The 11,680-nt window shown below is 42.6% G+C and overlaps 1 protein-coding gene across 1 annotated transcript; it reads left to right on the top strand.

The window, feature by feature from the left end:
* Positions 1-1,239: 1,239 nt before the first annotated feature.
* On the top strand, positions 1,240-11,478 carry LOC139394478 (ras-related C3 botulinum toxin substrate 2-like; the record flags this gene model as incomplete). Its single annotated transcript, XM_071142549.1, is given in 6 exon segments — positions 1,240-1,434; positions 4,633-4,704; positions 5,206-5,323; positions 5,623-5,685; positions 9,850-10,009; positions 11,369-11,478. Coding segments are annotated over 6 exon segments (558 nt in total), but the record flags the coding sequence as incomplete, so codon positions are not given.
* Positions 11,479-11,680: the final 202 nt, after the last annotated feature.

The following is an 11,680-nucleotide window of genomic DNA, read 5'->3' as shown; positions in this document are numbered from 1 at the left end:
CATGCTGCAACAGTGAAAGAGAGAGAGAAAGAGAGACAGAGAGAGAGACGGCGATAGGGAGAGAGAGAGAGAGCGAGAGATAGGAAGAAAGAGAGAGAGAGGAAGAGAAAGCGAGAGATCACTCAGTGATCGATAGAGAGAGATCACTCAGTAATCGAGAGAGAGAGAGAGAGAGGCAGAGAGAGGAAGAGAGAGAGACCGATCCCTGCAATGCCAAGAGCTGAGAAAAGAAAGAAAAGAGTTCCCTCATCCAGCTGGTCCTGAGTTCACAAACCTGTTCTACTAACACACTGAAGCCTCAGGACCAGAACATCCAATCAATCAGGATAAACCAAATTACAACACAGTCAAAACAAAACTACATTGCTTATTGGGAAACACAAACACAAGCACAAAGCAAAATGCAGTGCTATCTGGCCCTAAATCGACAGTACACCGTGGCTAAATATTTGACCATGGTTACTGATCAAAACCTTAGAAAAACCTTGACAAAGTACAGGCTCAGTGAGCACAGCCTTGCCATTGATGTCAAAAATATAAAACAATTAGAGAGTGTCATTTTCCTAAATTTGAAATCCTTATTCAAGGTCTCAAAGAGCTCTCTGATGAGGATAGAGGACGCAGAGAGCTGTGGGTTGGCAGCGCACTACATTGCTGCCTGCCATAAGATGAGGGACAGTGTTTGACAGACCAATCAACCTGCACATGTACTCTACTGTATGCTTATTGTTATTGTTGAAGGTAGGGTTATTTTGACCCTTGGTTATTGCTGAATGTATGGTTATTTTGACCCGTGGTTATTGTTACTGTTGTCCCGTTGACAATATTGATTCTCATTTTTATTTATTTTTATATTGTAAATATCAAAAAGAAGCTTCTGCAACATGTACATTGTTACTTCATGCCAATAAAGCAGAATTGAATTGAATTGAGAGATTACTCAGTAATTGAGAGGGAGAGAGAGAGAGGAAGAGAGAGAGAGATTACTCAAATAATATATATATATAGAGAGAGAGAGAGGGGGAAGAGAGAGAGAGATCACTCAGCAATCAAGAGAGAGAGAGAGAGAGAGAGAGAGAGAGAGAGTATACTCAGTAATTGAGAGAGAGACAGACAGAGAGAGAGATCACTCAGTAATCAAGAGAGAGAGAGAGAGAGAGAGAGAGAGAGAGAGTATACTCAGTAATTGAAAGGGAGAGAGAGAGAGACAGAGAGAGAGAGAGATTACTCAGTAATTGAGAGGGAGAGAGAGAGAGAGAGAGAGAGAGAGAGAGAGGTGAGTGCTGTAGCAACTTCCTGCTGTTGCATGAGGCATTGAGTTGCAGTTATTTTCTCTCTGTCTGAAACTCTGACAGACTGTTGCACAGAGAGAAGCGGGAGCTGACTGAAGCTAAGCAGGATGCAGGCTATCAAATGTGTTGTTGTGGGAGATGGGTAAGTGTTTTTCATTTTATTTTATCACATGATATCTTAGTGCTGTGATTTAGTCATTGGTTCAATGAGCGATCGAACCCTATAGGAGTTGTATTGACCTCTCAGTATGTGAAGCCAAGAGTGGATGCTTGTTGATGTCTTCACTTTCTCTGTCCTGGGTGACTTCAAGTGCTTCTCTTTCTGTTCTCGTTTTACATCTACAGAAATACGTGTACAGATATTTCCATTCACAAATCATGTAACAGATTATGAACATGAGTCTGTTGAGAGACCCAGAGGTGTGTTGACGCCACTAATCAGGTGTATCCAAAGATATAGAGTTAAAATAGCTTCCACAGTTAGTGCAGTTCCCTACGACTCATTACCTAGTTCATCATTAGTTGACTAACAGACAACTACTATCTTTCATCCAGCTCTATTGAATCTGAACCCCAAAGCCAACTTCAATGGACTCGTATGGCAGAATAGAGCACTGTGTAACATGGGACAGTCGTGGTTGTGGATAGGAGAAACCAACACAGTCATAGCAGCTGTATAGTACACGCCAGGACATGCATTTAAAATGCTGCCATGTAAGAGGATCACTGGGACAGTGTCCCAAATGGCACCTAATTCCCTATGTAGTGCACTACTTTTCACCAGAGCCCCTGGGCCTTGTTCAACAGGAAGGCACTATATAAGGAATAGAGTGCCATTTGGGAAGCACAACATGTGTTGTTCAGAGCAGCTGAAACAAGGTAAATACACACATCATGAAGGAGTGATTTGATTGGCTCATAATATAATAGAATAGAATAGAGTGGTTGGTAAATCTATCTCTGTTATTGATGGTCATAACACATGGACCAGTCGTCCTATCTATAGTGTATACAGCTTGATTTCAGTTCACTTGTCTGACATGTTCAAGGTCGTGTTTTGCAACTCAAAGGTGTGTGATGTCACGCACAGTTTGTTTGGTGGGTCAGTGACAAAAGACAGGATTTTCATCTACAGTTTGTTTGGTGGGTCAGTGACAAAAGACAGGATTTTCATCTACAGTTTGTTTGGTGGGTCAGTGACAAAAGTCAGGATTTTCATCTACAGTTTGTTTGGTGGGTCAGTGACAAAAGTCAGGATTTTCATCTACAGTTTGTATGGAGGCCCCCATTTATGTTCTCATTCTTGACGTTGTCTGTGAATTCATGGAACTGTGAGGTATGTTAAAACACTGGACCCCAAGATGTCCGATCAGACCTGGTTTACTAGGACACTGAGAGATGATGAGGTAGAGGTCATATTGTTAGGAGAGGGGAACATGTCCTTACAGAGAGGGGAGTGTTGTTGTTGTCATATTCATTGTGTCGTGAAGTCCATCAGCTATACAAAGATGAGGGGACATCAGTGTCCAAACAGTTATTGTCTGTGTACCAAATTACACCCTATTCCCGATGGGGTGCTGGTCAAAAGTAGTGCACTAAGTAGGGAATAGGGTGCCATTTGGGACATGGAGAGTGTAAACAACCTGTTTTCAGTGTACACTAATCAGTGAGTTCACTTCACAGGTTATCATTCAATAGATGATACACCTAAACAGGTGATTGTAAAGGAATGGGTGGTAAGAGAGAAGGGGGGAGGGAGATCATGGGTTCCATATAGAACACTCTGTGGAAAGGGTTCTACATGGAACCTGGGGAATGTGAGATAAATACCAAAAAGGATCTATTTCCTGTTTTTCAGTGCTGCCTGACTGACAGTTTTAATCAGGGCTCGTGTTCACAAAGTGTCTCAGAGTAGGAGTGCTGATCTAGAATCAGTTTAGGCTTTGAGATCATAAAGAACGAGACATGGGGGACCTGATCCTAGATCAGCACGCCTTGTCTGAGATGCTTTGTGAATACAGGCCCGGTTCCCATTGGCACATTTTGTCAGCATCATTTACACAAGCCCCCTGCTTGTAACATTATCTCATATATTACAGTGTTGTATGTTTATCACGATTATCTGTTTGGTAATATGCCAAATAACATGCAGACATTGTCTCCAGCCTCTGTCTCTTAAACAAGTGTTTTTGGTGAAGGAGGAAGGAGGTTATGGTAAAACCCAGACAGACTCATCACTCTCTAAAACACAAGCTGGCTTCCTGTAAACCATGTGACCTACTCTGGTTGCCGTGGTTATGAGCCCTTGTCAACCTCTGTGACCTCTGTGAGTAGCACGCTGGATATGAGTGTTTGTAAAAATGAGACAAATGGAAATATTGAGTACAAAACAAACTGAAAAATGACAGAGTATTTGTGTTTGTTTATTTTCTCATATCTAATGTGATGAAGAAGCAGGTTGTTTCCAATGAGGAAGAAGATAGACTGAGAGATAGAGACCTGTAGTCATCATACTAGAAGGCCATGCTGCGTCTTCTTCAACAACGGTTCAGTGGAAAAACAAGATGTCCGCCGTAGAGGAAGAAGATAGACTGAGAGATAGAGACCTGTAGTCATCATACTAGAAGGCCATGCTGCGTCTTCTTCAACAACGGTTCAGTGGAAAAACAAGATGTCCGCCATAGAGGAAGATGATAGTTCACGTATTACTCAACACCCTGATGTAGTTCTAACCCAAGTCATGATGTTGAGGAAGTTGAGACTTGACAGGACACGTTGGGGTAGTGGAATGTGATTGGTTGATTCACCTTGAACTATGCTTACTTGTTGTTTATGGCCAAACCCAGCTTCCTTTGTTCAGACTGGAGTTCTTTGATTGAGCTGGTGGATATGGAACAGAGCCTTGAAAATGCTTCAATGTTTTCATTGTCTATTTCATGTGTTGAAACGGTGTAGGGAACCCATTGGGCACAGACGTCATTTCAACGTCTAGTTTGGATTTACATTTGGTTGAGTTATCAACTAACGTGAACTCAACATGAAATCAACAAAAATGTCATCCTGTCATTGGATTCAGGTTAAAAGTTGACGACTTTTTGCAAATTCAATCAGTTTTGTACGTTGATTCAATGTCACTACGTCTTTTTTCCCTGAAATGACATGAAAACAACGTTGATTCAACCAGTGTTTTCACAGTGGGATGTTGCATTTCCACCACTAATGGTTAAGGTTATAGCTGTTTAAATGACCATTGAGTCCTATTGAAAACGTTGATGTGTATTTTCCCTGTGTGTTTCAGAGCTGTTTAAACGTTGATGTGTATTTTCCCTGTGTGTTTCAGAGCTGTGGGGAAAACATGTCTTCTCATCAGCTACACAACCAACGCTTTCCCTGGAGAATATATCCCTACTGTGTGAGTACACACACACACACACACACACACACACACACACACACACACACACACACACACACACACATACACACACACACACACACAATATGTACAGTACTCACACACACACGCACACACGCACACACACACACACACACACACACACACACACACACACAATATGTACAGTACACACACACACACACACACACACACACACACACACACACACACACACACACACACACACACACACAATATGTACAGTACACACACACACACGCACACACGCACACACACACACACACACACACACACACACACACACACACACACACACACACACACACACACACACACAATATGTACAGTACACACACACACACACACACACACACACACACACACACACACACACACACACACACACACACACACACACACACACACACACACACACACACACACACACTTGATATGTACAGTACACTAGAAAAGTGTGTGTGTTCTCTCCCTCAGCTTTGATAACTACTCAGCCAATGTGATGGTGGACAGTAAGCCAGTCAACCTGGGTCTCTGGGATACAGCAGGACAGGAGGACTATGACAGACTGAGACCACTGTCCTACCCACAGACGGTACATACAAGCACATACATACACATTTATATATAATATACACAAGCACACATTTATTTATATATAATATACACACACACACAAACATGTATATATAATATACACACACACACACATTTATATATCATTTACACACACACACACACACAAACCTAATTGAGTCTAATGCATAGAGCTTGATCTCTCTCTATCTCCTCTCTCTCTCTCTCTCTCTCTCTCTCTCTCTCTCTCTCTCTCTCTCTCTCTCTCTCTCTCTCTCTCTCTCTCTCTTTCTCTCTCTCTCTCACTTTCTCTCTCAGGATGTGTTCCTCATCTGTTTCTCTCTGGTGAGCCCAGCCTCCTACGAGAACGTCAGAGCCAAGGTGATCCTCTCTAGATTCTACCTGTATCTATCACATTCAGGGTTGGCGTTGTAAAATTCAATCATTCATTCATTGAAATTTCCCAATTATTTTCCATAAAGTCTTTTCAACATGTTAATTGGTAATTGAATATTCAGCCTGCAGAATTGACTGAACCGAAGTTGAATTAAGTTCCATAAAACATAAAGCTGTATGGAGGTGAATTGAATTGAGCCCTAAAGGAAATGTCAGTGAGGATTCAAAGTGCATGTCCTACTATTGACCACTAGATGGCGGTGTGTCCCCACACTGTCAGAGGGACTGTTTGCTCCTACTGTGTCAAGCCTACTCTCTCCTCCGTCACACACCTCTACTCCAGTGAAAGCGCTTTGGATATATTTAAACATCTTTTCATTATTATTTTCAAGATCTTTTCATTATGTCTACAAAGTCTATTCAGCGTGGGTGTGAAACGCGACACACACAAAACAACAGCCGTCATCACTTGGGAACAAGGACCTTGATATTTTTATTTGAGATATGAATTCTTCTTTTATTAGTTTTCACTTATTAAAGCTAGAATCCTTAGTTGCTGCATCCATTTTTGGACTTATAAATGACTAATATGTAGCTATTGATTCTTGAAGAATATACCTTATTAATGCCTCAGGAGCTTTAACTGTCGAACCCAAAATATAAGCTTGTTCTACTGAAGTGTAAACTAATACTGTATAGCCTCAAAACATGTTTAAAATGATACATTTGATATCACGGATGGCCAGTCCTTGCATCCTTAGCTCTGTCTATGAATTTGAGAATAGCCCCTTACCGTAGCTTTTTAGCGAAACAGGGGCGTTTTTTTATTGTTTCGATTAAGGATTGTAGCTTTAATGATGTAACATAACAAAACTATCATTTCCTTCTTCAGGTGGAGAGAGGGTGGTGGTGTGACATAAATTCTCAAATAGGACTTCTTTCATACTGCGATAAACTATGAACATATTGATAGTAAGCATTGGCCTCCATAGTGAGGAAGCCCACCCCTCCCCTGGAGACCCCACCTAACATGCCCCCGCTCCGTCTCCCAACCAGACGATGAAGGTGTTAAATATCTATTAGATGTCAGGTGCATTGGGTCAGGGCCACACGGGGATGGGTCCCCCGGGAGAGGGCCAGGCAGCCCCACCACACAAAGCCAATGTTTAGAAAATAATTATAATATTAAACAAAAGTTGTTTATTTATTTTAACACAGGAGTTCTGTAGTGTTCAAATACAAAGACATTAACACATAATCATTAACACATAATTATGTCATATGACAACAATGAAGTGAGGCCTCTTCACCCCCTCTAGACCCACACCCAGGCTACTCTATCCCCTCCCTAGAGACCCACTCCCAGGCTACTCTACCCCCTCCCTAGAGACCCACTCCCAGGCTACTCTACCCCCTCCCTAGAGACCCACTCCCAGGCTACTCTACCCCCTCCCTAGAGACCCACTCCCAGGCTACTCTACCCCCTCCCCAGAGACCTACTCCTGCGCTCCACCCCCTCCCCCTCCCTCCCAGAGATCCACTCCCAGGCTACTCTACCCTCTCCCCAGAGACCCACTCCCAGGCTGCTCCACCCCCTCCCCAGAGACCCACTCCCAGGCCGCTCCACGCCCTCCCAAGAGACCCACTCCCAGGCTGCTCCACCCCCTCCCCAGAGACGCACTCCCAGGCTACTCTACCCCCTCCCCAGAGACGCACTCCCAGGCCGCTCCACCCCCTCCCAAGAGACCCACTCCCAGGCCGAAAATCAGAAAGGATGTTTGTGACAAAATAATTGATGAAACCTTTATGTTTTCTCCGTGACATTCAAATCAGCATTAAAAAACGTTGAAGTTTAAGTTTGTACCAGCTGAGTGAGTCTGTCCAGTCAGAGACCACTATGATGACACCAAACGCGTGAAAGTATTCAGATTACGTTTCTGAGTTTTGAGTATTCCAAAAGTTACGCTACTGATGACAGTTTTGGACAGGTAACTAGTAACTGTAATGGATTACATTTAGAAAGTAACCCACCCAACCCATGTCCTGCCCCTCAAAACAAATGCCCCTCAAAATGTTTGTCTGATTTAAGGAAAGTATAAATAAATCAGTGGTAATATGAGACAAAGACATCAGAACACATTTATTTCATGTAACAACGGAGGTGTAGCAACACCTGGGTCTTTGTTACCAATCAACAATGATGTTTCCTCCCAAAGGACATACTAGTTCAGTCTAAGTATAACAGACTTCCCAAGTAGTGTAAAAGAGGTCTGTTTCTTGACTGTGTCCATCTCGCTAATAATAATCAAAATTAAAGCTAGAAAGATAGGGAACATCGAAAATTCCTAAACGATGGATAGAGGACTATTTTTTCCAAATGTTGACGATGATTAAATGTTACCGATTTTCAGCGTGGCCCTCCCTCTGGCCCTCGTGGAGGAGCGATTGAGACCCCAGGGTCAAAATGAGTTGACAGACCTGATGTAGTGTGTGATGGAGCACTACAGTTGTTCCAGTAAGAGGAACCATCTGACCAGCACGGTAACACATGCAACAACATCACACTATGTTGTTCATAACCTTGTCACGGCTGGAGTTAAGGTGAGGAGAACCTCTAGGGGGCAGAGTTCCCTGGTCATCCCCAAACATCTGACAGAGTATGGACTATATGTAACCGGTATGGTTTGATCATGGGACACGACTAGAACCTGGGCAGTAAAGTGGCTGGTTCTCCTTGGCAGCGGTCACAGGTGGAGTCCAAGTCAGGGTACATGTAGATAGTCCATACTTGGTGTAGTGCATATGCGTAGTTTTAATTGAATGAGACTATGTGTCGCACAGATAGAGTAGCAGTGATGTCACAATGACACACACACACATTCTATTGAGTAGAATCCACAGCCTTTTAGTCTCTTCTCATCTGAAGAGACTCTTCACAACACTCCATTTGGATCTGGCTTTTAAGACATATCTAGTCTTGTTTGTAAGGATTTTTCCCAATAGCTAGCCCACATTACACAATCCACTCATGTTAATTCTGTTGCCCCTTCACTCTCTTCTCCATCCAATGCCAAAAGTATTTCTGCGTTTTCTGTTTCTCCTTGCTGTTTTACTGTTGTCGCCATGACGACCGGGTCCCTCTACCGCAAATGTTGTTCTATGCAGATACTAGATTATCACAGAGTGTTGCTATGGGTCACAACATGATGGAATGATGCTTCCTCTTTGTGTTGAGTTTCTATCCGTATGCTCAAATGTGTTTGTGTGTGTGTGTACCCACATACAGTATATTTATCATAGGACACAGTGTACCTACATACAGTATATTTATCATAGGACACAGTGTACCCACATACAGTATATTTATCATAGGACAGTGTACCCACATACAGTATATTTATCATAGGACACAGTGTACCCACATACAGTATATTTATCATAGGACACAGTGTACCCACATACAGTATATTTATCATAGGACACAGTGTACCCACATACAGTATATTTATCATAGGACACAGTGTACCTACATACAGTATATTTATCATAGGACACAGTGTACCCACATACAGTATATTTATCATAGGACACAGTGTACCTACATACAGTATATGTATCATAGGACAGTGTACCTACATACAGTAAGTATATTTATCATAGGACAGTGTACCTACATACAGTAAGTATATTTATCATAGGACACAGTGTACCAAACACAAGCACAAAATGATTCCACACAGGACGAGACCCATAATCATCTGCGCAATACACGCGGCACGAAGGCCAGAACAACAGAGCACAGGTACTCACATGGCCAATGGACATGGGAACAATAACCAACAGGACAATGGTGAACAAAGGGCACACTTATACAATTACTAATCAAATGGAATACCGGCCAGGTGTGTTATGACAGTTCTGGAGGGATACATGACAGTCTCTCTCAGTCTCTCTGTCTCTCTCTGTCTCTCTCTCTCTCTCTCTCTCTCTCTCTCTCTCTCTCTTTCTCTCTCTCTCTCTCTCTCTACAGTGGTATCCAGAGGTGAGGATAACTGGTGGCTAAGAGTAGATAATAAAATATTTCTCTCTCCATTTCTCTCTCTCCTCGTCCTCCTCCCCCACCCTCTCCCTCTCTCTCTCTTTCTTTAGTGGTACCCAGAGGTGCGTCACCACTGCCCGTCAACCCCAATCATCCTAGTGGGTACTAAGCTGGATCTGAGGGACGAGAAGGAGACCATCGAGAAGCTCAAAGAGAAGAAACTGGCCCCCATCACCTACCCACAAGGCCTAGCGCTGGCCAAGGATGTTGGTAGGTCATTGCATATAATAATCCATTACTTTTTATGATGATGGAGTTGTATTTTGTAAAGTACTCTAAAGTGTTAAAACCTCTTGGGGCTAGGGGGCAGAATTTTCATTTCAACTTCCTGCTACTCATGCCAAGAATATAAGATATGCATATTATTCAGATTTAGATAGAAAACACTCTGAAGTTTCTAAAACTGTTTGAATCATGTCTGTGAGTATAACAGAACTTATGTAGCAGGCAAAACCCCGAGGACTAACCGTTCAGATTGTTCTTTTTTTTAGGTCTCTGTCTGTTCAGTGAGTTCTCTTTGGAAAACTATATTTCTTAGGAACTGGTTTTCAGTTCCTACCGCTTCCAATGGATGTCACCAGTCTTTGGAATTTGGTTGAGGTTATTCCTTTGTGCAATGAAGAAGTAGGCCGACTAGGAACTTGGTAACGCTGTTGAGAGTTGCGCAAGACGTGAAAAGTGGCGCTGGTTTGTTTTCTTCTTGGATTGAACAACAGATAGACCCGTCTACAATTTGATCGATTATTAACGTTTAAAAATACCTAAAGTTGTATTACAAAAGTAGTTTGAAATATTTTGGCAAAGTTTATAGGCAACTTTCGAAATATTTTGTAGTGACATTGCGTTTTTTGGATGCTGTTTTTTTCTGGATCAAACGCGCTTTATAAATTGACATTTAGATATATATGGACGGAATTAATCGAACAAAAGGACCATTTGTGATGTTTATGGGACATATTGGAGTGCCAACAAAAGAAGCTCGTCAAAAGTAATGCAACAAAAATTAACAGTAAACATTACACATACAGAGGTTTCAAAACAGTAAAGACATTACAAATGTCATATTATATATATATACAGTGTTTTAACAATGTACAAATGGTTAAAGGACACAAGATAAAATAAATAAGCATAAATATGGGTTGTATTTACAATGGTGTGTGTTCTTCACTGGTTGCCCTTTTCTTGTGGCAACAGGTCACAAATCTTGCTGCTGTGATGGCACACTGTGGAATTTCACCCAGTAGATATGGGAGTTTTTCAAAATTGGATTTGTTTTCGAATTCTTTGTGGATCTGTGTAATCTGAGGGAAATATGTCTCTCTAATATGGTCATACATTGGGCAGGAGGTTAGGAAGTGCAGCTCAGTTTCAGTCTCAATCTCAGTCTCAGTCTCAGTCTCTCTGTCTCCTGCTTCCCCCCCCTCCCTCCCTCCTCATTCTCTATCTATCTATCTATCTATCTATCTATCTATCTATCTATCTATCTATCTATCTATCTATCTATCTATCTATCTCTCTATCTATCTTCCTCTCTCCCCCTCCCTCCCACCCTCCCTCCCTCCCCAGACTCTGTGAAGTACCTGGAGTGTTCTGCTCTGACCCAGCGTGGCCTGAAGACAGTGTTTGACGAGGCTATCAGGGCAGTACTCTGCCCACAGCCAACCAAGGTCGGGAAGGAAATGTCTACTGCTCTAACAGGTGAGAGGGAGGCAGGGGAGGGAGGGGGAGGGGGAGGGGGAAGAAGGAAGTGAAACTGTTAGGGAGGGGAGAGAGAGAGAGTGAGAGGCAGGGCCTCTGCCCACAGCCCACCAAGGTTAGACGTGATGCCTAGTTCTCTAACTGATGAGAGATGGAGGGAGGGAGCGAGGGAGGGAGCGA

The sequence above is a fragment of the Oncorhynchus clarkii genome, unplaced genomic scaffold (assembly GCF_045791955.1).
Source record: "Oncorhynchus clarkii lewisi isolate Uvic-CL-2024 unplaced genomic scaffold, UVic_Ocla_1.0 unplaced_contig_12242_pilon_pilon, whole genome shotgun sequence".
NCBI classification, from domain to species: domain Eukaryota; kingdom Metazoa; phylum Chordata; class Actinopteri; order Salmoniformes; family Salmonidae; genus Oncorhynchus; species Oncorhynchus clarkii.
Note: the sequence above shows the minus strand (reverse complement) of the source record. Positions and strands in the feature narration are given on the sequence as shown.